This window comes from Rhipicephalus sanguineus, chromosome 1, assembly GCF_013339695.2.
Source record: "Rhipicephalus sanguineus isolate Rsan-2018 chromosome 1, BIME_Rsan_1.4, whole genome shotgun sequence".
Lineage (NCBI taxonomy): Eukaryota > Metazoa > Arthropoda > Arachnida > Ixodida > Ixodidae > Rhipicephalus > Rhipicephalus sanguineus.
This window is the reverse complement of record NC_051176.1, coordinates 193,411,796-193,439,266: the sequence shown is the minus strand read 5'-3', so window position 1 is coordinate 193,439,266 and position 27,471 is coordinate 193,411,796. Positions and strand designations below refer to the sequence as shown.

The window sequence follows — 27,471 nt, the reverse complement described above, 5'->3', positions numbered from 1 at the left end:
CGTCGCGCGCGAAAGTGCGCTGAGCGCGATGAACGCTTTCGGTCAGATTATCGTTCGTCTTCCCCGAGGGGTTTTGCCGTCGGAAAAAAGAAAAAAAAAGCACCGAATAAAGAAGGGAAAGCTCTCTCTCTCTCTCTCAGCTTATATGTAAGCAGGTTCGTGCACATTGATGCTTCATTTCGAATTCGCTTTTTAAATTGGGCTCAAAAGTACGCCGAGTAAGTGCAATTTCCGGCGCTCTTAACATTCAAGGATTCCGCGTGCTTGCGCTTCTAAGCGCGCGCTCATCCGGGCGCACGAAGAACCGCCGCCGTGTTGATATATGGCACTGAAAGAATAAGCGCTAAAATTGAAGAGCACAAAAGGAGTCGCGCGAAAATGGGTCGTATATGCAGTGCCTACAGATACTGCCCAACTTTCTGAATGCATGTTCACCCTCTTGTGCTATTAGCTTGCAATGCGAATGCGATGCTGAAGCAGACTCCTCCTGCGGTATACTATATTGTGCACGAACGTTTCTCGCCGGCGGTTCTGGAACCGAGCAGCGACACTTGGCGCGCACTGTACGGGCCGCGCTTCAAAAAAACTGTCTCAGCAGTATTCGTACGCGGTAAGTGTAAGTCCGGGAATAGCTACAACCGTCGCAGTGGAGTGGCGTCACATGGACAATTCCCCTTGCGTGCATTATCAAAATATGGAAGACCCCACCGAGGTTTCGACCGATTCCCGGTGTTGCGCGCCAATCTCGTCGGAATACGTTGTGAGCTGATTATTGAACCCGTGACGTTAACGTAAGAGCCCTGGCCTGTATTCACAAAAAGAAAAGCCTCTTGCGCTAGAAAGACCCGCCGCGGTAGCTTACCGGGTAATGTGTCACGCTGCTGAGGTCGAGAGCGCGGCTACGAGTCCCGGCCACAGCGGCTGCATTTCGATGGGGGCGAAATGAGAGAACGCCAATGTCCTTAGGTATGCGTGCATGCGTGTTAAGAAACCACAGGTGGGCTAAATTCATCCGGGGTCCCCCAGTGCGGCGTGCCTCGTAATCATAACGTGGTTCACGCGCGTAGAACGCTAGAAATTGAAATATAATTTTGCGCAAGTGAAGGTTTCGACGAATCCCGATGCTTCGTGGGCACATTATTAACGAATGGCGTCAGCCAGAGGCGAAAATAACTTACGATTGATAAACTCTGTAAATTCGTCCCCAGAACACTGTCATTCCCAAATCACAAACTCTATAACTCCTCACACCACACCCAAACGAAGCCTGACAGATCTAAAGCGTCACTTCAGGACTCGTGGCAACCAACGAGCCCAACAATGCCCGTTTGTGGGGTGCCTCGGCGGGCAAGCACGTAGATGGACTCGCAGCATTCAAAAGCTACGCTTTCCATGCTTTCCGTAGTTAAAGTTGAGGGTAGCGGTCTTTTTTGCCGCGTTTGTATATTCGGCAGACGTTACCTTGACCACTCGCATTTGGACAAGCGTTGCCGCAGGTTCTTGCAATGGTTTCTCATATTTTCTCGCATTATTGTTATGGCATTAACCTTCACACTTGAAGCAGTTTTTAAGTATTTTTCAAATAGGCTAATGTCGCAATCGCAGCCGGGAAGAAGCATCCAACAACTCGGCATTAAGTGAAACATTAACTCACCGAAACGATGGCAGACACTATATGAACGGGTTATGTATTGCAACGAAGCTGGTATCATCTAGTTGGCAGACATTCCTCCTCTCATAGCGTTCGGGTCACATAAAGGTTATCATCATCATGAAACAACCGCACATCCAAATTAAGGGGGAAAAAAAAGAAGCGGCAGTGGGCACCCAGACGGAGCTCAAACGGCAGCTGGCGAAGTGGGCGTATCGGTTTACGTCACTACACCCCCCTAACAACAACAACGACAATAACAACGACAACAACAAGACGGAGAAGGAATATTATTAATAATGATCCCTCCTCCGGTGCATAGCCGTATAAACAGGCTCGTGGTATGCGGGTATCCGCCACCGGCGATGAAAGTTAAATCTTTACAGTCTACAGTAAAACCTCGGTGATACGAATCTCGCAGGGTTACCAAAAATATTCGTATCATCCGAAATTCGTATCACCAGAAAACATGGAAAATTAGTATGAGACAAAAGAAAGTTGGCATACGTTTTGATCAGGGCTGGGCAAAGATACTTTGAAATTGTATCGCGATACGATACAAGATACTCAGGCAAAAAGTATTGGAGATACAGATACAAGATACTGCCGCAATAATTGTATTCGATACGATACTTGACAATTGTATCTTAAGATACTTCGATACATTCTCAAATTTGTTATTATAGATCCATATTATGTAGAAGCAAACGCCTATGCACGAAAATGTCAGCTTGAATATTTCTGAACTGTGACCTATGTTCTTTCATTTGAATGAGATGCCTATTAGTATCTCAAAAATGTTGCCCTTCTTGCTCAAAATACATCAGTTTCCTTCCAAAACAACTCATTGGGGTTTGTTTTACCTTCTTCACAGGACAACTCTTTATACACTTCGCTGACAGCGGTCCTTGCTTGTCATTTTTGCAATTGATGGGAGTCGCAGCTCAGCTTGCCGACCAGTTATAGCGGGTTGCCATATAATCAGAGTAACGTCAATAAGAAGCCTTCGCATGACGGCGCAAATACCGATGTGGACTTTTACCTTGTACGTGAAAGACAGTTTGCACAACACCGTATATCCGGACAGGTGTACAGCTGCAACATCGCTGGTAGCGACATTTTTTTTTCTTTGGGGGGGGGGGGGGGGGGGGGCCATTCGCTAGCGGCCCGGCCGGCACATATGACCGTCTTGACTGGTCTCAAGCATTCCTTTGGTGAGGAACATGTGGTCACCATGTGCTGAAATATAACCGTGGAACAAAAACTCTATATTGCAATCCGCGTCCAGATTTCACTCGTTGTGCACATCGGTGTCGATGTTTCTCGAATCCTGACTCTAAATCCTCTTCAGAAATGACCTATATGTGAGATATGTGAAAGGCTTCCTTTCAAATGGCAACGTCATTTTGTTCAAACTCTCTCCGACGCCATCATGTTCACTGTCCCGGCCCTTGCAACTAAATTCCACGAACGTGGCCCGCCGGCTATAAGCTGAGTTTGAGACCCCTGGTGTATACGTAGCTGATGTAAAACTGCAATGAATTTCCATGTTCTACTTAGCTACTTGCGTAAGGGATACTTTGCTGATATACTCACTAACGTGCAATCTTTTAGCAATTTTTCTTCAACGAGACAACACGTGCAACACAGAAATATCTGAGACGTATTGTGTAGTTGCACAAAGCGTCGCAGGACATCGCCGCTATTCGCGCTATTGCTGCTTATAGCTCCCAGTACGTGGCGATTAGCAATACGAAAAATATTTAAGAAGGCCTTAAATAGGAAAACAAATATAAGTAAAATAGAGAGGTGGTTGTGTATCAAATAGTCACATTGAATTAGTACAGAAACACAATACAGACGGCGCCCTTAATAGCTATGAGCATGAACTATCGTCAACTTGCTTGTTGAGACAATAGAAAATTTAGTGCCTATGGAAAATTGCCTGAAACAGCTCGTTGGGACGCCCGTGAGTAAAACGGAGCATTCAGTAAAACAACGTTTCTCAAACCCCTTCCTAATATCTTTAGGATGGCTCCTAATGATTTTCGTTATTTTTTTTATTTATAATACCCTCAAGGCCAAATGGCATTGAAGAGGGGAGTGGATACGATACATAAAAAATGCAGAATTAAACAGTGCAGTTAATTCAGGTAACAGAACATTTCTCCAGGTTATAGTAGTTATTTCAACGAAAAAAATAATAAAATAAAATAATATAAACAAACAGAAGCAGTGAGTACAGGTAACAGATTCTCCTGGTTATACAATGTTATCTAATGCTTCGTGGAAAAGTTTGCAGTCAGTGATGGTTGCGACACTTGAGGGAAGGTGGTTCCAGTCCTGAGATGTACGGGGAATAAACGACTGGGGGGGAGGAAGAAAGACTTCGTGTGGCATGATGCGATTCCTACCTTATTACGATCATCAACGCGGTTTGAAATGTACACGGGCCGGAGTATGAGGTCATCTAAGTGTTGGATGGTGGAAAATTTTATGAAATAGCGGAAGGCGGGCGACTTTGCGTCGGTAAGCCAATGGAACGAGTGATAAGTTATTTTTCATTGAGGTTATACTGGCAGGGCTGTTGTAGTTAGAGAGGATGAATCTAGCAGAATTATTTTGTACTAGCTCAAGAGAGGTGATAAGGTTAGCATGACTGGGATCCCATATGGCAGATGCATACTCAAGTTTGGAGCGTATGAGAGACTTATAAGGTATTAGTTTTAAGGAAGATGGTGCTTTGGAAAAGTTACGTCGTAAGTAGCCGCGAACTCAGTTTCGCTGTTTTCTTATTCGGAGAGCAGAATATTTTGTACTATACACTCAAGGCACGCCCACATAATAATATACTTGTTTTCACAATCGCCTTGGCAACGTGTAAATGTGTGTGTGTAAATAAAGCAGAAATCTTATCTTGGGAGCGCGTTACAAAAGACATACTGCAGTGACCAGACCGCAAAAAAAGTGCAGAGACCTAGGTGATGTATGTGATGCTAAATGACAGCTTAGAAAACACTTGTGCTAACAATAAAATTATGAGTTCATAAATTCTTTGAATAAATGTAGATGGAAGTGAAAAATACGGTACGCCAAGATATTTTCTGTTAGGTAAACGCTTACCCTATTAGATCTAGCATCAGTACCAGAGGTACTAAAGTTGTTAAAATGTTATTTGCATATAAGTTAATTCACTGCATGCAAGGCAAACTTACATCCACGAGATCCTTCAAATCGCTGCTATGTAAAATCCACGCGACGCAAAGCAACCCATTCCTGCGCGCATCACATTTCGTTGCGGAGCAAGGCGCAAGCGAATCTTCAATAACGACACTGTAACAACATCAGAATTTGCGCAATAGACGCCGCACGCAGTGGAGTGCGCGGTGCAGGACAGTTGCTAAGAGTAAGTGTCGCGGCATTGGCGCAACTAAAAAGAAAAGAAATAGAGAAAACAAAAGGTACGTGGGCTGGGCGTAGACGTCCGCGTGGTTATCTTCCTCATCTTCTACACTCACTGGATGACTCTGGCGGAAAAATGAAATAACGTCACTCCCCTTAGACTTATTCAGATGGCTTAGTGGCACCAGTACCAGCTTGAGAAGCGGAGCTTAGCGATTGTTTCGCACGGTTTTGTTGCGATAGAAGTATCTTGTATCTTAAGATACACGATACACTATCGAATGTATCGGAAATACAGATACAGATACTTGTTTTTCGAGACGTATCGCGATACAGATACAAGATACCCACAGAGTATCTAAGATAGTATCTAAGATACATGTATCTTCGATACTGCCCAGCACTGGTTTTGATTTAGTGTTTCTCAGGGCCGCAGCGACGTCATGAATAGTTCTGAAAGATGGCCAGTAAAGTTTTTAGACGTCAACGATCATGTACTCGTAAATATACGGTGCATGCGCGCGTGTGCAATTAAGGAACCAGATGTGTTGTGCCCCGTGACCGCCAGCTGCCCCTGCCTAATCTTACTACGCTTTTCTGCATGACACCAAAGTACTGCGGCGAATGTGACTTAAGAAGCGCTTTGCACTCGATAGATAGAGGGCAAGCTCCTAGGCCAAGACCGCCTGCTTCGTCTCCTGGGGTCTTCGCCCACCTTTAATGGGACTTCATGACGGACCCGCAGCCCAAGTTTCAGTCTTGTTTCATAGAACGTCTGATTGTGGGGACATGGCTTACATCGACGTGGCAGGCACGTGTTAACACAGTACAACGACGCTGCTGCCTCGAGCACAGGAGCACGCGTCAACGTGTCGGGAAAAAAAAAGCGCGGCGTCAACGTCATCTGTAATCTCAACGCGAAGGCGCCTAAAGGCCTTCAAGATTCGCGCGCATGCCCGCGCCCGCGCGTGACTGCCGCGTCTTCCGCGACAGCGCGGGCAGCACCTGTTCGTACCTGTGCGCTATAGCGTACGTTCGTATCAAACGTCGCGGGGTGCAGATCGGTTCGCAACAACCGTGCTCCAATACACGGCAGGCTAATGGGCATTGGCCGGGACCACAGAAAAATTCGTATCACCCCGAAATTCGTACGAGCCGTGATCGTATCACCGGGGCTTTACTGTATATCAATCCAGGAACACCCAAAAATATCCACTGAAAACTTGGTGAGAACACTCTTCGCGTTGGTTGAACGAGAGAAAGGTCATACCGGTTGTTAGAGTTAGCGATATTGATGTAGACGTCGCACGGTCAGACAAATGGGTGTGCTTTGTGCCGTTCATCAGAGAGAGAGAGAGAGCACGCGGCACAGGTCGTAACTAAAAGCATCAGTTACATCAGCAGTAGTGGTGGAGTTTGTCTAACATCAGTCGTGGTGCTGCTGCTTGTCTAACAGCCTCGCTGTACATGCACTTTAACTGCGACGAACGGAGGCGGAATTCCTGAAAGTTTATCTGCTATTTAATCGCTCTCATTACGTCATATCTTGGTATAAAAGCGACAACCGGGTCAGGCTCCGCATTTAGTGTGGCCGAGAAACGCGCGCCGGCTTTGAAAAGCCTTTGCATTTTACTGCGATGAACAGCCACGAGCTGGGTATTACATATCGTAGTAATTTCATGGTTTATTGTAAAACTTCAGTGTCGAAGCGTCGGAAACCAAAATAAAGCATGGGGTGTAGGAGCCTGTTTGCAGGGACACAGAGAGGGAGGTGACTGGGAGGTCAACCAGAAGAGAAATTCCACTTTCTATTCTACAACTAGAAAGATAACATATTAGAGAGAGATAAACCGCGAATATGAACACGCTCTCTCGGTCGGTCAGTATATTCTTGTCCACCTCAACGACACTATAGTTCACGCTGCATCCGCTCGTGCAGTTTGTCCTGAAATATTGTGAGAGCCTTCATCGTCACTTGTGATTACCTACATATAAGGTCCGCACTTCAAAATGGTTTACTCTGACAAAAGTTCTTGATCAGTGTCACAACAGTGCACAGTGGTGTTCAAGAGAAGAACATTCTGCGGGTACAGCGATTTTATTCGGCTCTGCCCACAATACGAACACAAGCGCTAACTTTCAACAACGAAAATTTTATTTTCAGGATCGGTCATATATACACACACATGAAATCACGCGACCGCAGTGAGATATTTTCGTTTACAACTGATAGCACATGGAAAATTGCGTTCAATCTTATCCGTCACACAGCGTTTAAACAGCGTTTATATATGACCGATCCTGAAAATAAAATTTTCGTTGTTGAAAGTTAGCGCTTGTGTTCGTATCGTACCTCTTCTTTGTCCGTGTGTCTTCCCGCGCTATGCTACTAGCCTGTTCAAGATGTACCAACAAGCCCATATCGGTACCCTAGTCTGCCCACAAGTTGACAAAAGACTTGCCCGCCACGCGAAGGAGAGCGGCTGCCGAAGCGGGGCAGCGGGTGTAGTACCGACCGCAGAAAAAGCGCGCAGCGCAATGCTCTCCTAGGCTTCGGAGCGGCGGAAAGGGAGAGCATGCGACCGATGCGTGGCAGGCGGGAATCTGAGCGCATCGTATCGCGCCAACCTTCAACCGTCCCCACACAGGCAGCGTATATTAGGGCGTAATCGTATTGTGCTCCACGAGTGCCGTCGTCAGTGCCCGATTTGGTATTTTTCTTACCGCCGCGTGCCATATGTTACAAGCGTAAGCTGCCGTAGATGCGGTAGCAGTTAACCGTAACAAGCTCCGAGTTCTGTCGCATACGATGGAGGTCGTTCATTCAAGTTCATAATCGTGTATCTCAAACGGCGCGCGATGTCGCAAAACCAAACGTGGGCACCAAGAACGAAAGGGCCGTAATTTAGGCAGTCGCCTTGCTTCCACGCTACTTCAAACAGCAGCTCTTCTGGTTTCTTTCTGTTTTTTTTTTTTTTTTCGCGTGCGAAGGTTTTTGATGTTGCGCATTCCTATAGGACTGAGTCAAGTGGTTCGGTTTGGTGAAAGGGAATGCATCGGCGTCGTATACCCTTCTGAGTAACACGTGAGGTTTCAACGACAAGCCGCAGTGGTAGAATAGGCCCAACAGCCCATTAGCACTTATTACTACAATGTGTTACACCTGCGCTGTTTTTGTTTTTTTCTTCTTGCTTTACGCGCGAAGCACGGCGCTGTGAAGAGGATTTTCGCCGGCGAGGCACCAAAGCGTTCTCGGCGGATGCCAGGTTCAATAAAATTATTTTTCACGTCATTGCAATTAGCTTTTCCGCACTGCTGCATTATTAAATCATTCTTGCGGCATTTTCTGTGTAAAATGAATCCTCCGTCGACTATACTTCGTCGAATATCGATTTATAGAAGTTAAATCGAAATTCGACATACTCTTATGTCAAAGTATAGTCTGACTACATTCTGTCCAGTTAATTTTTGCGTTAGTAAAGAGTAACTGCATCTTATTGGAAAGAAAAAGCGGGCTAAAAGAAACCAATTGTGATACCTTTTTCCTGCGCATATTTAGATTCGCGACGTCACATCGACGTACAGGTCACTGAGTTCTGGGTGCCAATTTTAGAAAAACTGAAGTATTGAGCTTTGTTTTATCATATAGTAACATCCTCCCTCCTTTCTTCATTTTTCGAATAAATCGAGCAAAAGTTCGGAAATAATACTGTATGCATGGCATTGCACGAGTCTAAACCGGTGCAGCGCTCCTTTGAGCGTCCAAACGACGCTCAAAGGAACGCTGTACGGCACAAGCAAAATCTTCCCACCGTTTTGTTGGCATTACTTGCGACGCTGGCTGAGAGGAACAATGCCCTATGACTCAAAATTGTTCTTTTTATTTCTTTCTTTGCGGAGCACTCGTGTTACGTGATCGTATATTTATCGCTCCGTGAAGCGCGTCCTTTGCTCGGTAATGACAGCAGTCAGACATCGACGCTCAGGAATTCAATAAAATCCGTCACTCTTGCCACCTCCACCTTTTATAATGACACATTGTCATGTTCTCACTCTGAAGTTTGCATCGTCGCTTGATAACGGCCGGCCGGCGGCGGCAGGCATTGGTGGCAGTTTGCCTGGAGAAAGCCACGAACATCTGCGTCTGCTCGTTCGTTCTCCCTCACTCGCTTCTTTTGCTCTGTTATATATAAGCGCTCCCCCCACCCACCGTACTTATGCCTGCGCCGCTTCTGAGCGTATGCTTTTTGTTTTGCGTCCACGGCGGGCGCTTCCCTCTGGCGCAGATGGCTGCCTTCCGCCTGATCGCTCTCGTATACCCGCTGCTTCCTGTTCCACGGCTCTCCTCTTCGCGTTCCCCCTTTCTCCCCTGCTTCGTTCTTTTCTCTCCTTTTTTTTTCTGTGGTACGCCCTGCAGCACCTGCGAAACCTTCGTCCGCTCAAGGAGGAACCTTTAGCTAAAGAACGCCGATACAGTGGTGCGCACCTTTCCCTGCCCTCTCCTTATCGCTCGTGCGCTACCTGCGCCCGACTTCAATACTGCGCTCTAATCGCACGTGAGCGGAAGTGTATACGCGATGACGTAGCGAGAGTCAAACGGATGACTTCGAGCGAGCTGTGACCGACAGCGGGAAGAATGGGCGAATATGTCGCTGCGGGGAAGAAGCCGAAGCCGCGTTGGGCGCCACGTCGCGCGTCCCAGAAGGGGATCAATCCGATCCGTAGTACAGCCCCCATCGGAGCAAAAGTTTCTCGCGACTTGAGAGGTCGGTCGCGGACCTTGCCCAGAGAAGTCGACACAAATGGGAGACAGCGCATCTAACGAGTATGCGATTTACAGGCTATGACTTCGTAAAAAAAAAAAAAAAAAGAGACAAGAAAGAAAGGAAGAAAGAGCAGAAGTCCTCTTGTGGAAGAGCCGTGTCAGGACACCGGGTTTGTCGGCCAGTATTACGTATAAGCCCCGGCTGCATATACTATACAGTATGTAGTAAACAGCGAGAACGCGGTGTAAATAATTCTTTTGCCTAAATTCAGCCAACTTGAGACGCGCGTCCTTTTCAAAGCGCGCGGTTTGTAGTTTTTAGAGAAGAACAGAAAGACAGGGAGGTTAGCCAGTTCTCAGACCGGCTGGACTAGGGTGTAATAATTACGGCATAAAGGTAAGTGAAAGTGTGCGAAGAAACTACTTGCAACCGGTGGGATCGAACCTGCGAACTCCGCATTGCGCCTACGGGATTTCGGAAAGGTGTTCGGTAGGATAAGGTAAAGAAGGGATAAACAATATGAGGAATAAAGGAAATTTTCAACACAGTAAGGACAGTGAGCGGCCGGGATAATGCATTGTTTCTATGCCAGTGTCATTCCTTTTTTTCTTTTTCTCGTCAGTGGTCAGAGCTACGCTCTGATCACGTTATTAACAAGGTCAGCCGGCAGTTAATCCTTACACTTACCTACCCAGGTGACGTTGCACACGGGCTAACAAAGCCCCTGTGCTACGGTGCCTTCGATGTGCGACGGAACAGCTACATTCAACTTCAATATAAAAACTAATTCAAACGTACAACGCAACAACAACAACGAAGTGTAAAAAGTTGGGCATGAATAATGTAAAAGAAAACGAGCTTATTTTATGATTCCTTCTGTCGTCGGGTGCGAGCGTTTTGTTGACGCTGTCGGATATCTTCCCTCTTCCTTTCGCAATATTTCGTGCATGTATTCGTGTTTCTTTTGTTTTTTCTTGTTTGCTTTGTTACTGACAACTTTCATCCTAACCCACGTGTCTTTTATTGGTCATATCAGTCACTGGCCTAAACAGCTATTCGCGCGCTGATACTTATTGAAGTGCACCAGAATCAGTGACCACTTGTATACAGTAGGGTGCCTTGATGCGCGTTTTGTCCGCTTTAGGTTGAGGACATCTGCGGCGTCTACTGCGGCGCGGCTGCCATATTCGAGCCCACGGCGTCTTACCGGCGTCTCACCGCTCTACGGCGGCTGCGCTGAGAGGCGCGAGACGCGGGGCAAAAAATGGCGTCGCGGCGGCATCAGCCCCTTCAAGGACTGGCAACACCCTAAGGGGGGCGCACACATCGAGGCACAATACAGTATACAGTGCTCCTATGCGCCCTCTGACGTGTACGCAGCGTTCACCCTCTCCCTCCTTTTCTTTCTATTCCCCAGTGTAGGGTAGCAAACAGGACGCTCGTCCCTTTCGTCTGCTGGTTCCTTCTTTCTCTGCTGCAATCTATATGTCTTCCTAGCATGGGCGCAGGACAGCTGCAGTGTCCACCAAAAAGGTGAGACAATTACGATATCTGCGTCCTGATTTTGTTTCCTCCTCCCCCCATATCTCGGTTCTTCATAAATACAGTAACTTACGACAGGTACCATCTAGCTGTTGACGGGCAGGTAGGCAGGTCTCTCTGGGACAGGCTTCCCGAAATCTCAAGTACTCTACTCAAGCAAGGATAATGAATAAAAAAGACAACTCGCAAGGACACGGAAACGCAATTGACCATCAATATGAGCTTTTGAATCCGGCTTGATTGTTGTTGTTTAAGCACGTTGCAAAGACCAGAGGTGGCTCAGTCAATGCGTCTTTTTTTTTTTTCCTTCTTCCGTCAAGGTGTCTTGCTGAGGAGAAGGTGGCGACAGCGGCCGATGAAGGTGCCTCAGCAAGCCGCGTCTGTGCCGCTGCATAACCAAGGAGGCCCGCGAGCTGCGCGTTCTGTGATGACGACGAACGCGGCGGCGAGTGTGTAAGCCGACCCCAATGAACTACGGCGGCTCCACGGTCGCGTGCTCCAGCGGATTTACGGCGTCCAGCGCACTGGAGCAGTCTGTCATGGCCATGGGATACCCCCTGTACAACGTCGGAGAATGTGAGTGCACACATACATGTCAAGTCCGTGCCAAGGACGACGCCTGAGTGCAAGTGGTCGCCGGTGGAGAAGCCACTGGCGACGACTTGCAGACGGGTGTGGCGCGCGTATGAGCTATCTTGCAGCGTCCAGCTGCGTAGGTTCGTGCTTTTAGGCCACAGGCGCGGCCACATGGTCCTATACAGTCAATAAATTCGCGCAGTGTCATAAGGAAAATAACTGTCTTTCAATTTCGCGCGGTTAACTGCCACGCCTTTTTTTTTCCTTTTTTTTTTTCTTTATTGTGCGTAGGCGGATGCATTTAGAACCCTTCAAGGTGTTCGTGATCCAAAGGCAAAGGAAAGATGTTGTTCGGTCACCTTACAACTGGCAGCTTATTTTCTCGTGAAAATGAAGGTAAAATGGGGATTACGAGATGGGAAGGAATGTCACAAGTTGCGGAACGCCCGATATATATACATATATATATATATATATATATATAGTCACCATGGGTAGCCTGAAATATCGAAATACATACGGCGCTGTCCGGATTGAGCCCTCTACCTTGATCTCGGCAGCGCGCAACGCAATTAATGCCACAAAGCTGGCTCGGCATATTCCTTGGAGCGTACCACCGGTAGTGACAAGCTCCATTTTGTTGCATTCACAACTTTCCTTGTGTTGGAGGGTAATTCTTGAGCTGGTCATCGGTACCATAGAAACTTCACTTGCTGGCACGTACCGAGAAGGCAGAAGCCGCGCAGGTCGGGCACTTCACGACGTCTCGAAACCGTTGCCGCGTCTTGCATGGCTCTGCCGGAGCCGCTCACGCGATTTGGCAGTTGGACGCGCTGGTGCAGATAACGCGCGCACTGCCGCTCATCTACGGTAGGAGCAGCCGTGTTCGAACGCGGCAAGCTTGACTCCCAAAAGGGGGGGGGGGGGGGGGGCGAAAGGGGAGTGACTGCAGGCCGCGCGCACGGGGCGTGGCGCTGTTTCTTGCCACGGCGCTCTGGTCTGCATACAGTCTGAGCGCGTAGATGCTTTGACTTGACTGCCGCCCTGGCCGCTTCGACTCCGTGGTCGTGTGCGCGCATTGCTTCTTGTACTTGTTTCACGGGCCTCGTCGTCCCGGCTGTCGCTTCCTCTGGGGCTTGTCTTGCCTTCGCCTGGCTTGTCTCGGGACCCCGCGGCTTAATCCGAAAAGGGTTTTGCTCCGCCGCCTGGTCCGTGCCTCGTCTTCTCTCCTGTAGCTGCTTGCCGGGCTTCATGGAGCTTGTCAGGGCCCTTATCACGACTCGGCGATGCGAACGCTCGCGCGAAGCAAACGCAGACAAGCGCGCCTTTTCCGAGCAAGGCCGCGGCGAGAGAGGAAGCGCGTAATTTCTCCCATCACAGGGCCCGCCCCATGACGCGAAACATGCGCTCTGAAAGCGAGTAAAGAGTGCTACAAAGAAAAGGACCAGGCAGCGGTCGTAATCTTCGCTCAACGAGCGTATATGGAAAGCAATTCCCGGGGAACACACCTCATAATACGCAGTCACGTTCTCATCAATGTATTCGGAGAGGCCCAAGTCAACGGCTGCTTTACGGCTCGACATACACGAAGTGAACGTGACTGAATCGGTTGCATGCTTTGCCGCGTTCCGCCGTACGCAAATAAAATCAAAAGCGCGACACTCCGTATACATGCTTTGCGGAGGCTCATATGGAGGTGTGCCAGCTAACGCGGACCAAGGTTTAAAAACGAACAAAAACAAACATGTGCTCTAGGAATGTTGTACTGCTGCTAGTGGTATAGTCATGTGTACTTACAATCTGTATTTCTTTCATTACTAAGCATTAATTAATTAGTTAACATTAATTAGTTAACAATATTAGTGGTATAGTCATGTGTACTTACAATCTGTATTTCTTTCATTACTAAGCATTAATTAATTAGTTAACATTAATTAGTTAACAATATTAGTAGTATAGTCATGTGTACTTACAATCTGTATTTCTTTCATTACTAAGCATTAATTAATTAGTTAACATTAATTAGCCAACTTTGAATTCTTGCTTCAGTCGGTAAAATATTAACTTTAACTTGTAGGCCGCCTCAAATAACCTCAGAATGAATCATTTATTCTGTGCTGAAATCTGCCTGTTTTTTTTATTTTCAAGAAAAACAACAACAGCGCGCGAAACACGCCAAATATGCAATAGACGCGCGCTCGCGCGCCGCTTTACTCAAGCGCTTCCAAGCGCTCTCTGCTTGCTACACGGCTGCATTCGCTTATCGTCGCATTGTACAGGGCTTCACGCTCTTTGATCGACGCAGCATGAAAACACGCCGCTGAAGCGTCCATCAAAGAGCGTGATGAAGCCCTGTACCGTGCGGCGATGGACGAACGCAGCTGTGTGTCAAGCAAAGAACGCCTGGAAGCGTTTGAGTAGCGGCGTGCGAGCGCGTCTATTTCATATTTGGCGTGTTTCGTGCGCTTTGGCTTTTTTTCTCGGTTAAAACTACCATGTAGATTTCAGCACAAAACAAATGCTTCATTCAGAGGTTTTAGGAGGGGGGCTACAAGTTAAAATTAATATTTTGCCGATTCAGGCAAGAATTAAAAGTTGGCTAATTAATGTTAACTAAATATGGAATACTTAGCAATAAAAAAAAATAATACATGCTGCAAGGGTACATCACCACCATTAATATAGAGCAGGTACAACTTTCCTAGAACGCATGGTTATTTTTCAAATGTTGGTTCTAGTTAGCTGGGACACCCGGCATATATACAGAGCTTGGCCATGCATGCAAGCTCCACACTATGCGTGACGACTGCGTTTACAGTAATAGCCATCGTGTGATGAATTGTCAATCTGAAACACTTGCAAAACACAATACCAGTGAATTAGCGGTATTTAGATAACAGTATAACGTGTCTAGACGTTCTAAATAGCACACATTTTGCGTTGTTCTTGCGTAAACACATTGATCAGAGGAAATGTGGGCACATCTTTTCAATTACTGGTGTATATTCCTTGTTAAAAAAATACCAAGCTTTTCGTTTCTTTTAATATAAGCATTTTTCTAAGGCTCGCAATACTCGAATTAATGCAGGGCTAATGTTGTCACATATTCTGCGCAATACAACCTAATAGGGCATGTTGCAAGTTTAAACAGCGCGAGAAGTCCAAGAACGCTCACGTTATCGAAGTGCTCCGGAGAGTTCAAGTGATCTTGGTCCTCGTCTTTTCGCGTTGTTTATTAACTTGCTGTATGTCGCAACAATTTGCACGAACTGAAGTACTTCCAAGCCAAACAGGCTCTCGTAGGCCGTTATCTACGCTCGAAAAAGGCTAAAAAAAAGAACACTTCTACAACTGACGACTTTTGTTTAACTCCACTTCTGTATACGAATGTATCATCAATGTCACGTTCTTGCATGCTGTCTCTTCTGACCGGGTCTATAAGGAAGAAAAAAAAATGAAAATCCGCTATTCCAGTGACTGATTCTCGTGACTGAATGACCGCAAACCGAAGTTCCGAGCCTTCTTGGTGGACTAAGCTCACTTGATGTTGAAAGGACTCCCAGTATTCTTAGAAAACGTGAGAGCATTACTCGGCAACCCTAAGAGCTACTCCTCAACCTGAATAAACGCCCAGCTTTCATACAGCAGCAGCCCAGGCGGGCGCAGCGCTATCCAACGGCGCTCGACGCGTTATGTCTGGTTAGCCAGTCATCTGTGAGGTTGCCTTTACTTTAGTTAGAGTGTACTAGATACTTTAGTTCTGGTGCGTCTTTCGCTCACATGGACATTGTCCGTTTGGTTTTGTGAATACGCACGTACAGTCACGGAGCTCATGAAGTTTTATGAATGCTAGCCTTGAGGCCAAATTCACAAAGGTTTTGTTCGTAAGCGAATTCGCTCCGTGTATCTGTAAACATCCTAAAAATAGCAGTTACGTTATACTCTAATAACATTTATTTAAGCTGTTCATCCATTTTGTCCTTCCTAATGGGTTCGCGCGAAAGTTAAAAGCCAATTGTCACTGGCAATAATCCTTCAGCGGGACGGATGAAATCAGGGGGGGGGGGGGGCTGGCTCTAGTCTTCTCCGGGCCATTTCCATTTCCTATTTAGGTCAGAATTCCAGCGTTTATTGCCTTCAATGATTGAAGTTTATCAATCAAACAGAGAGGAGAGGGCACTGACAGGGGCGCTCTCGCGAGTCCACTGGAGGGTCCTCCCTGCATGCTTATTGCATGCAAATAGTGGGAAAGTGCATACGAAAGAGAATGTGTAGTAACGTTCTAGAATACTGTTGAGAAGGGTTTGGCAAAATATGTTAACGGCTGCTCGCAGCTTCATACTCATTCGCGGTTGCGTGAACAAAAAAAACACACGAGCTACATACTTGTAACGGCTTTCCAGCCTTGAGTGCAACCGCGCGCAAGGAGAAGGAAAGCGACAGCTCCTAAGGGTGGATACATGCAGAGGCTGCACTCATTCTCCTCAGGAGAAAGGCACCCTTGCGCGATTCACGGGTGAGGCGGGTGTTAGCGTGGCGGGTTGCGCGATGCTGCCGAGTGGCACGCACGCGTGCCTGCGATGCATCTGCGCGGAGAGAGGGACCGCCGCGCGCGTGTTTTTCAAGTCTGCGCGGCTTCGAGCGAGGAGGCCGGCGGTGCAGGAACGCTGGCGGCTCTGGCTTGTGTCTCGCGATTTGATTCCCCCCGGCGCGCGATGACAGAAGACGGGCCCGGCTCGAGTGGACGCGCTGCCAAAGGGTGATAGCCGCCGCCGGGTCCCGCCATGCCCGAGCACTGTCACCGCTCCCGCGAGCAAATCATCTCGCGTCACGTGACGCTGACATTGGACAGCGGCCCAACGGGAGCAGACCGGCTGTTCGCTCCGCCGGGCGTGTTTGCCTTTGCACGCCGTGGGAGCGCCAATCCACAATAGCGCGCAGCGCGAAGGGCCTGCCGCACAATACCTTTCAGTGTGCGTGCATCGCACGTGCGTTTTGTCGAAAGCACTGTGACTGGCTGTGCACTGAAGAAAAATAACTGGGAAGGCCAGTGTTGAAGCCTCTACGGGCTCGACTCCAAAATTTCTCACGTGGAATCCCTGGGGTGCCGCCCCGCCGGTCGTGTATATACGCATGATCGGGAGACTGAGCGGTGCACGCGAACTAGGCGATTAGTTTATGTTGGAGAGTTGGCATGCTGCGTTGCTACGCTTCTTCACTCAATTTCGCACCATGTGCTGAATGGTGTTGTGGAAATAAGACGTGTACAAACGAGAGCGAGTATTCCCCTTTAAAAGAGGCACCATATTTGTTTGAACAATTGCACGCACCCATCATAATACCGGCTCCATACATGACTCGTCTGTGTCTATGTATTGGTTTTGCAGAGGTGGAGCGCGGTTATTAAGTTCTTTTCCGTTGTATACATACCGTGCTGTTTCGCCTGACAAGCGTGCATGCTGGTCGTCGGGCAACGTCCCCGAACACGCCAGATAAGCTCGCTTTCCATCATGCCTGTGCATGGAAGGCCAACCGAGTGGTTAAAAGGGCCGGTTCTAAAATAATATGATGAATGTCCATTGCAGCAAGCTGCCAGGTTGACATTAGATGCCACGTGACAGAAAATGTCCCTTGAGCAGCAAGGTGGAATGAAATGCAGTACTATTAGTAGTCAGGCAAGTTGGTACATCTTTTGAAGGAAGTAAACAAGCGCAGACGACAAGGGGCAGTGAAACAAAAGGAGAATACAGTCCTGTGCTTTTATTTCGCTGCCCCTTGTTGTCTGTTCCGTTTAACCCCTTCTAAAGGTGAAATGAGTTTGCGGCACCAAGACACTGAGTTCGGCACGTGTGTGAGAATACGCTTTTTCGATTCTTTTTTACCCTCTCCAGGGGCGTGCTCAGATATTGTATTTGAAGCGATATGATAAAGCGGGCGTGTCTTATTGTAACAGATATAATGGTGTATAGCTGGTACATAAGTAATCACGTCGCAACGTCATTGGATGGAAGAGGAAAGAGAGTGAAATGTACACAACATAGAGGAAAGTTAAGGTGGCCATCTCGAGAAGAGTACCCATTGACACTGCCGAGCGCCACGTCGGGGCACATCTTCCCCTTTAGAAAAACCGGTGGGTGCCCGGTAGCACAGTCGAACCCAGTACCACCCGCATTGAAGGCCGACGCTCTACCACTTCATCACCGCTGCGGTGTGAAGACGGAAATTTACATGGGCCCTGACTAATATGGTTTGCTACCCCCGTTAGGTGGTAAAGGTCAACATCCAACAAATACTTCACTGGCGCTAAAACTGTGGCGGTAAAACGCGTGCCAGTCCACTGGCACGCATTTATTAGCTTATTATGTCTGCTGAAATGCCATTTGTAACGCCTGAGATACCCTGCAATGAACGCATTCCCGCAGGAATTCAGCGGCGACGAAAATGGCACTAGGGCGCCGTTCCTGCCGCCACTGACGTAAATGGGCTTCCATAGATTGCGGCCTCGTCAGCGCCTACAGCCTGAATAATTTCGCACAGCTGAAGCGTTTCCCGCAAGACTGGCGCTAGAGCGGCAAACTCGAAGGGGCCAGCGCGCAGCTGAGCGCTTCCCGCGCGCGCTCTCCCGTCACGACGTTCCCAGAGGAGAACCCTCGACGACGCAAATGCATTCGGGAAGAGAAAACACGTGCTGCCCAAACCACGGGGCCCTCATCCAATCGACGCAACGAAGCGTAGTTAGCGCCAGCCTCGAGAGATGGCCGCACGGCACAGCACCGCGGAGGACGCATGCGCGGCATGCGCGAGTCCCGCCATCTGGCGCTCGCTCCTCTCCCCAGGCACGGAGGGCCGTAACCCGGCGCAGCCCAAACAGCCCGCACCAAAGCCCGCGTTCGGCCGCAGTCGTGTTCGCGCCCGCGGTCGGGCATCGACCGGCCCCTGAGTGTGGTGCGCGCAGTTCCGAACGCCGACCGGGCTTTTTTCCCACGCCGTGCATCGAGAGGCTCTTTCCCCTGACAGTTACACATTCGTTTTCCTCTCTCATTTCACTTACGGTAGTTGTGATCCAATACTGCTGCTTGCTGCACCAACGCACGCGGTGCTCTACTTCTAGGGTCTACGTGAATAACTTGGCTTTCGCTCTTTGAGAAAGTTTTCTCGGGTATCACTTGATCCTCTTTGTGCCCTGTCAGTGGCTTCGTTTCACTGACCTCAGCGACACTTTCTTTATGTCGTGGTGACACGGACCTAGGGCACAGTAAATTGTCCATTTCTGCCCGTGTCTTGGCCGCCTTGTTCGCTCGTGCTCTGCACGGGCCTCCGTGGCCCGAGTCGTCATCGAGCGGCCGTGCCTGGCGTGCATCTCGGAACGGGACACTTGATCGAGCGGCTGCCCCTCGTCCGGGACCCGGCGCGATGCGTTGACTCTGGCCAGCGCCGTGATGCCAAATTTTGCCACTTGGCTGTGCGCGTCGAGCTCGTGCTCCTCCAGGACTATAAGTGCGACTGAGGCACAACAGCGAGCGTCAACGTGCCTGGTGCTCCACCTCAAAAGCTAGCTGCTTCGCACGATCACACTTCCGAGGTAAGAGGGCTGATTGCATGTTAGGCCATGCTTTGTGTAAGATTCTGTTTGAAAGGTAATGTTTAGCAGTGAAGCATTGTGTCCTTACTTTGAAGTTTCTTGTTTCTTTCGGCTATTTCCAATTTGGATGAAGGAAAGAAGTGTGTCGTAGACTTTTGTATTGGGGGAGGAAATGGGGGCCTAGCATAAGTTATTCCATACCGATCGCCATCAGCTTACATAATATGAATATTTGGTTGCTAACGTTTCCTTCTGAATTACTGCCAACAACACGATGACACACGCCACAACACATTGTTCAACTTCTCCAGCGGAAGCATAGGCACGCTTGAGTGGTGATTGACATCGAACCGTCTGGCAACAACACAGATGATACGTCAACTGTGTTGTTTCTCTCTGTTCTCATTTCAGTTACTTTGACACACATCACTACAGAGTTATTCTCTCTTAGGTATTGATTAATGCATGGTGTCGTTGTAAACTCAAGCTTATATATACATGCAAATGGATTCACATTCTTGAAGTCCTGCATGATAATACATGTAATTGTAGTTTTTGTGCAGTGCGATATTTTAGGTTTCGTGTGTTCCGACTCATGGTGCAGCGTTTAAGCTCAGACCTCGAATACCCAATACTTGCAAACCAGCAAAAAGAAATTGAATACCGCAAATGACGTCCGTTGGTTCTCTAAACGGAGCGTCTGAACTCAGTACACTTGTTTACAAACTGCTTGCATGTAGACTTTGTCGGTGCCCGCATTCACAAAACTTTTCTCACGTAAGTCCGCGATTGACTATCACTCGCTGGGAAAACAGAGCAAACAACAGGATAACAAGAGGGAATATATCGCCTGTGCAACAGCCTTTTCATCACGGGGAACATTATGGCGTGCGACGAACGCCTAAGGAAACTTTCTTGCGCAAGAAAATGTATGTGAACACGAGCTGTACTATAGCATCGCAACATGTCAAGACCGTATTGAAACCGTGTAAGCAATGTAGCGGCTACCTTACAGGAGTCATGTACCACTTTTCCAAGTAATGATCTAATGACCTCAGTATCGGAGTTTACTGCCTCCCGAATCGATTGCCGCAAAAAATTTCTCTAATCCGTCAAGAACCAGCGGAGTTGCATGGATTTGTCGCACGCTTTAAGCGCTTTGTCTCTTCTCTCGTCCCGACGAGCGCTCTGGAAGCTACACGGGGACAGATGGCACGGGCGAAAAAAGTTACGACAGCGCACGTGATGAAATTCGATCGCTCTCTCCCGCTGTGATTCGTGTGTGCGAGTGTGGCTACCATGTGAAGTTAGCAGACTGAGGAGTGCGGCGCCGGCAAGTGGCGGCACCCCGTGGCAAGAAGCGCATCTGATCTGAACGCAGCTCTCGATTTATGTCGGCTGTCGGCCAATAGCGTGCTGTCTGTCGTGTGATGTCAAATAGCAGGCGCCCCGCCCACCGAAGAGAGTGAGGACGGGTCTCTGTATGAAAAGAGGGAATCTGAGAAAATGGCAACTTCATGCTCCTCGTCTAAACTCTCTTTGCCGCGCACGACTTCAACATTTGGCTGAGCTGTATTCGCAAATCTAGCTATTGGTATGATAGACAGGCTAGCAAGACTGGACGTCAGATAATCAGTGTAGCAGTAATTTCCGAACGTTAACGGTCTACGTAGAACAGCTTTTATACGAATCAAATGACTCATGACTTCAGCCCGACATTTGTCACTTTCACAGAATTATTGCAGACAATACGACCGGCAAAGACCGAATGAGGATGAGCCTTGCAACTTGCTCTGTGCCACTAACATTCTTTGTTCCGTGCTTATGTTTAGAACAGTGAATGTCTTTAGGGTATTTCTTTAGAATAGGCATGCTGCTTGAGGTGTTGCTCTAGAGAACTGAAACTATTTATTTTACCTTGGCGCCAGACAAAAAGAAACGATAATACGAATACCTTATACACGCCGCCATTTGTATGCATGTTATCAAGTCTTGATTAAAGTGCATAATTACGAAGTTTGCTATCTCTATTACTCTTAAGGTACAATTATGTACGTCCTGTAATGAAATGAACGCAAGCTTTGGCGTCACAGCTTCCTCTATAGCCAATTACCATAATAGCCAATTGACAGAATAGCCAATTGACAGACGTACTGACTTCGCTATCTGTCGTGTGTGCCTGAGGGACCCTGCGGCTAGTCTGCGCACACTTCCGACCACATTCAGTGAAAAGGCGCCACTTCCTAGCCGTCCTTCTGCCACTCTTCAAGGCGCACTTGTGGATGTATTCTACGTACCTTGATGTCGGTGGGAAAGAAGTATGCCTGAACATTTGAGATTTGTCGAACAGCTATAGTCTATAGATGAAAAGGGGAGGAAGGACTCGACATTATTCGCTGTAGCTTCTTTGCAAATGCCCTCTTGCACCCCCCTCATCAGCTAATACTGACTATCCGCACAAGGTTGCTCCCCTTCATAGATACAGCGTGCTCATTTGGGGAGGGTTGTTTCAAGGAGGGCATCTTATGATGCAATAATAGAAAGACAGAAGAAGAAAAGAGCGGCGCGTAGAGCTAGGTTGCCTCATGATGGTTGTGGCAGAACGTTTTTTTTATGTCTGATGTTAAAAGCTCTTCTTTTTTCTTTCGTAGAAATGCGCATGCAGCACAGCGAAGCAGTTGTGTGTGTCCACGCGTTGCGCCAGACTGTTTCGCTAGTATGAATTTTGCATGAAGCTGGCGCTCTGGTAAAATTGTACAGCATCTGACGTAGGACTACACGGACGTGTTGACCAGATACACGATTCACAAGTACTCTTTCTTAGCCAGCCAGGTTCGCTAGTGATATGTTTACTATCGCGCTTGGTGGGGTGCTTCTTCTGGCAATCCGATGAAGCGTACGAACTGCTTTGCGGATTGAGCTCTAGGTGCCTGGACCAATGCAAAGCAACAGCGTGGCAATGTCCTCCGTGGCCGATTTCAGCATGCGTCCTACCAGAATCGTTCAGGTAAGTAGAGGAAAGGGGGAAAGAAAAGGCACGACATTTCTATTTCAGGTGATAGTGGAAAGACGGAAACATTTCGCATGGACTGTCAGGCCTAGTGACCTCTCAACCAGTTCCTCTGGAATCCGAAAGCCTGTGGTCGATTACTGGAGTCTGGCCTTTTCAATGACCACGTGGGTTTTCGTTATCCGCAGGAACCCGGTTTATAAGATACTGTGTCAAGAATGTCAACCTCAGTGTAAAACAGAAAGCAAGGTAGAAAAGAAGAAATGTGACATTTCGGTCATACTTTCTGAATGTTTGTCTTGCTATTGCGCAACGATGGCGTCTGGGATTGTGACGAGAGTCTGTGAGGTGGTGTGTTTCTTTTGTGACGCAAACTTCTTGAATGATACTGTTTACAAACGAGAAGGAAGAGACACAGGTGTGTAAGCAAGAATTTCCTGATTGCTTAAACTTATTGACGCGGCCGTTTACTCTGTACCTAGCACACATCATCGAAACGCATAACGTCAAGTTAGTTCACTTGTTGCATAGTTCTGCCTGTTGGCGCTAACTGACTGCAAGGGATGGGGGTAAGAGTGAGGGAGTCGGTGGACAGAAGTTCATGAAACTCTCTCTCTCGTCTCTTTCTCTTCTTCTCCCATCGTCAATCTCTGCAAGTTTAAACGCTCACATCGTCGTCGTCATCGTCCTGATCATCATGTCCAATGCAGCACAAAGGCCTCTCCCAGTGATCTCCACTTACTCCTGTATTGTGCGGACTGACTCCATCTTATGACTGCGAACTTCCTTATTTCGTCGAGCCACCTAATTCAATGTCGTCTTCAACTACGACTTCCTTCCCCCGGACACCCATTCTGTCATTCTCATTGGCCACTATTCACTTATCTACCCCATGCGTTATATGACCTGCCCAGTTCCATTTCATCCCCGCGCCCCCTGTCTATGTCGACTACAATGCAGGTATACACTATGTTACGCTCAAGATTTTTTTTTTCATCGTTTGCTGCGCGGTCCTTAACTTCCCAAATTTTCTTTTAGCCTTTAAAGAGACACTAAAGAGAAACAATGAATTGGTTTAGATCGATAAATTGTGCTCTGAGAAGTCTAATGTCGCTAATTTCGCCATCATAGGTTTATCAATAGAGGAGAAAATCAAGTTCAAAGTTTCATTTGTAAATTTCGCGCCGAAATCTCCCCGCGTGACGTCACGGATTTCAAAGTGTATTTATCATATTATGGCGCCATTGGCTCAACAAGATTACCCCAGACTTGGTATGTTAAGTCTATGACCCCCTCAGAGGACAATGCACTACATTTTTACCGATTAGGAACTACGTAGTCCCTAGTAGGCACCGTCAAAACATGTGACGTCACGGCGAACGGTGCGGAAACTTTAAGGTGGCGTCGCCACCCACATTTTGTTTTTGCGCGTTTTCTCGCTTACTAAGCGTATTCTCGCCGCAAGCGTGGTGTTTTTGTATTTGAAAGAATACTTTACTAATATGAGAAAAATCGTTTTCCTCTTTAGTGTCCCTTTAAGTATATGGCCCGATGAAATGCGATGACTGTATATGGCCCGATGAAATGCGATGACTGTACAATTTTTATGACTCAGGAGAAAGGCTAGCTTCATACTAGAAGTCGTTCAGCGAGGAATATCGCTGGCGCCAATGTCCCGACAAGGGGGCTTGCTTTTGTCAGGACATAGATTGACATTGCGGCTCTGACGAAGTCAAGTCCCCCTGTCGAAGCCCCGACTCCAGCGACATCCCTTGTTCGATGCTTCGTCCTCACACGTTCAAGCCACCATCTTCTCCTAACTGACTCCTCTTTCTGCTCCTCTTCCGACTTGTCTTTCATAGTCAACGGTGGGCAGTAGACCACGCGATATGATTTCAATCTGAAACTGTTTAAACAGGCTTACGAGACCGTTGTTCCCCTTGGCACTCTTATGGCGTAAACCTATACTCTCGTCATCACTGCTTTGGCGTAACATCAGGAAAGACGCCTTGTATCTGACGAATGTGTTCATCAACTTAATTTTGGGAGGTAACTTTATTTTGTACACTGAATCTTTCACATTAAAGCATCCCGATAGTCTTAAGTGCCTGGGACTGCACTCGTTAGCGAAAAAGAACGTTCGAATATTTCCACGTGAATGTTCGAATGTTCTCGTGTGATGAAATGAATGAAGTCCTACTCAAGGGAACGAAATGGCAGCACTGCCGCTGTTTAACAACGGCCTAACTTTTCTCATATAGGTTGTTGTTCTTCACTCGTCGTATCGCTACACTTTTTAGCGTTCTCCACCAATTACAATTTTTCGAATATAGTCAATGAAGGTATCGCCTCGTTCGCTGCCGGTGCTCATCCCTATGTAGAGGTAGCCCTGTGCAATGTCTCAGCTTCTAGAATCACGGGCTGCACTCACACAGCTGTTTCGTATTTTACCGGCCACTTTATACTTGTGCACGTGCGTGCAGAACTATAGTGTCCTCTCTATTCTCTTCTTTTTCCTCAACTCCTTATTCACTTCCCTCAGTGCAGGGTAGCAAACCGCACGTTTACCTGGCAACTGTTCTTGCTTTTCCTACGTTCGCTCTCGTAATCGAGGCTATCGTGTTATCGCTTCACAACTAAAATTGTAATTCACAATCAGCGTGGGAATCGGACCCCTCTTGACAAATTAGCCAAAGGATGAGGCTCACTTGACCAGCCGTCCAATTATTTGGAGAGATACACGCTCTCGCTGTTATCTCCTCGTCGTTGTAGAACACAACGAGAGCATGTAGAAATAACTATGCTTGCCGGTGGCTTCAAGCGAATTATCGGACGTTGTTTTTACTTCTTTCATGGTATTCTCCGTCCTTGTTGCGTAGGTTTGCAGGCATGTGACATAGTTTGGCAGAAGGCCAATCGACATATTCCGACTCTGCATTGCTCTAAAAAAAAAACCAGGAGCCCATTTCCTAAATCAGGGCTATATAATCATCAAATATTACCTTGCTTACATGCGATCTCTAATTCGCTTGCGGCTTGTACTTCGTCTAGATGTCACAATTCACTCGTTATTATATCGGTCGCTGTCACCTCAAATTGCTGTCACGCCGGGCCGTTGACTGCGCACGTCCGATGTGACATTTCCTGCTCCCCGCCCAGCAGCCAATAAAAAAAAGTTAATACAAACGAAATTCATTCGCGGTTTCCGATAGAACACGCCGTTTTATTTTCACACTTTTAATCTGCACTTGCTGAAGACGTCATGCTAACGCGCAATCGTAGAAAAGTTTAGGCGCGAGCACACGAACACAAGAGAAAGGAAACAGAAAAAAGCCAAGCTTTTCCTGCCGGGGATCGCCACCAACAATCTCAAATTTCGGTCGTTCCATAGCGTTCAAAGTTGTTTTTTTTTTCTTTTTCTTTCTTTCTTTTCTTTTTGCCGGATGTGCCATAGAATAGTCCATAGCATATCGAAGATAGGTGCATGCAAACGTACACCACGATATTGTGACACATTTTTTTAGAACCTCTTTATCTTTCTTTCTTTTTCTATTCCCGCATACTTTCCTCAGGGCGAACGCTTTCTAGTTCTTTATAATCGTCGAGGGGCAATGGTGCGCTCTTGCCGGCCTCTCCCTTCCCAAGTCACTGCGTCACCGGCATTTTTTGCTGGCTGCAAGTGCAAACCCCGATGTCAGCGACGCGCAAAAAGGACGCGCGTGCTCTCGGACGGCGGGCGAGTTGTGCCCTGGCAGGCGGCTGCAGCTCGGGGATTCGTGCGCCAACTGTCAAGATTAATGGCCCGCTAATTGGTCCGCTGCGACTCGTGAACCCAGCACGTGACGTGTTGACGCGGCGAAACGCATTAGCGTCCGGTGGTCCGATGCGATCGACGCCTGGCGAGGGGATCGCATTTTTAATTACGATGGCCGTCTGCGCCGCTCGCGCCTCTCTGCACGTGTTCCACTCGAGGCAGAGAGGCTCGCTTTTTCCTCTTCACTCGAAGCTGCGTGGAACTCCTCCATGCTTTGCTTTTGTCGCGACTCAATCTAAGCGCTTGCCATGGAGTCATTTTGCGTGTCCTGCAAGAGAACTATATAGGACCGCCAATAGCGCTCTCTTGTGCGTTGATTTTGAGGCTTAGCTGCATGTTTATGCATATCTGTGGTAGTTCACAGAAAAGAGTAAATTACTAGAGCTTACGCAACCTCTGCCGGGGAAGCCGTCTGCAATGCAGAACGAATTTACAAATTTGCGTTGACAAAATTATACTGTGCGCGTGCGTGCGTGCGTGTGTGCGTGCGTGCGTGCGCGCGTGCGCTCATATCTATGAAGCATATAGCCCAAGATCGACACTTCTTGCGCAAAATTTTCTCAGACAACGGACGAAACAGACACGTTTGCGCCCGTCCGTGTCTGTTTCGTCCGTTGTCTGAGAAAATTTTGCGCAAGAAGTGTCGATCATGGAGTACCAACTAGCTCGAACCCACACCTTGTTAAGATATACAGTTGAAACCCGCAATAACGAAATCGGCGGGGCAAGCTCAAGATTTCGCTCTCGCGGGAATTTCGTTGGCGCGAGAATGCGGCAGAAAAGACATGGAATTTACAAAAAACACATTTTATTTCCAAAAGTCAGTAAGTTTGCTTTGGCGGGCCTTACCATGCAGCGATGTCATAGCTCTCGATCGGGAATCTGTTTTGCCACGGCACAAAGTTCGCCTCATGCACTGGTCAGTGACGGCGGCATTGCGCTGTCACCAGTACCGTCGTCAAGTGCGCCTACAAGTGAACCTTCTTCCGGCTCCGCTGGATCAGCGCGGATCAGCGCCTAATCGTGGAAAGCGAGCTGCACGCAACGCCGAATTCTTCGGCGATGTCCATTTTTTTCCTGCCCTTTTCCACCTCACTGATGATTGCAGCCTTATCTTCCAGTGTGATT

At 47.8% G+C, this 27,471-nt stretch overlaps 1 protein-coding gene across 2 annotated transcripts in view; it reads left to right on the top strand.

The window, feature by feature from the left end:
- The first annotated feature begins 11,794 nt into the window (after window positions 1–11,794).
- The window catches only part of LOC119404726 (protein CBFA2T3), a 133,497-nt gene continuing 117,820 nt past the window's right edge, over window positions 11,795–27,471 (top strand). Inside the window, exon 1 of one of the 2 annotated variants that reach the window (XM_049418494.1) lies at window positions 11,795–11,937. In XM_049418494.1, the coding sequence (XP_049274451.1) occupies window positions 11,829–11,937 (109 nt within the window). In that variant the 5' untranslated portion in view covers window positions 11,795–11,828. The remainder of the gene's footprint in view (window positions 11,938–27,471) is intronic. The other variant, XM_049418493.1, reaches the window with a different exon arrangement.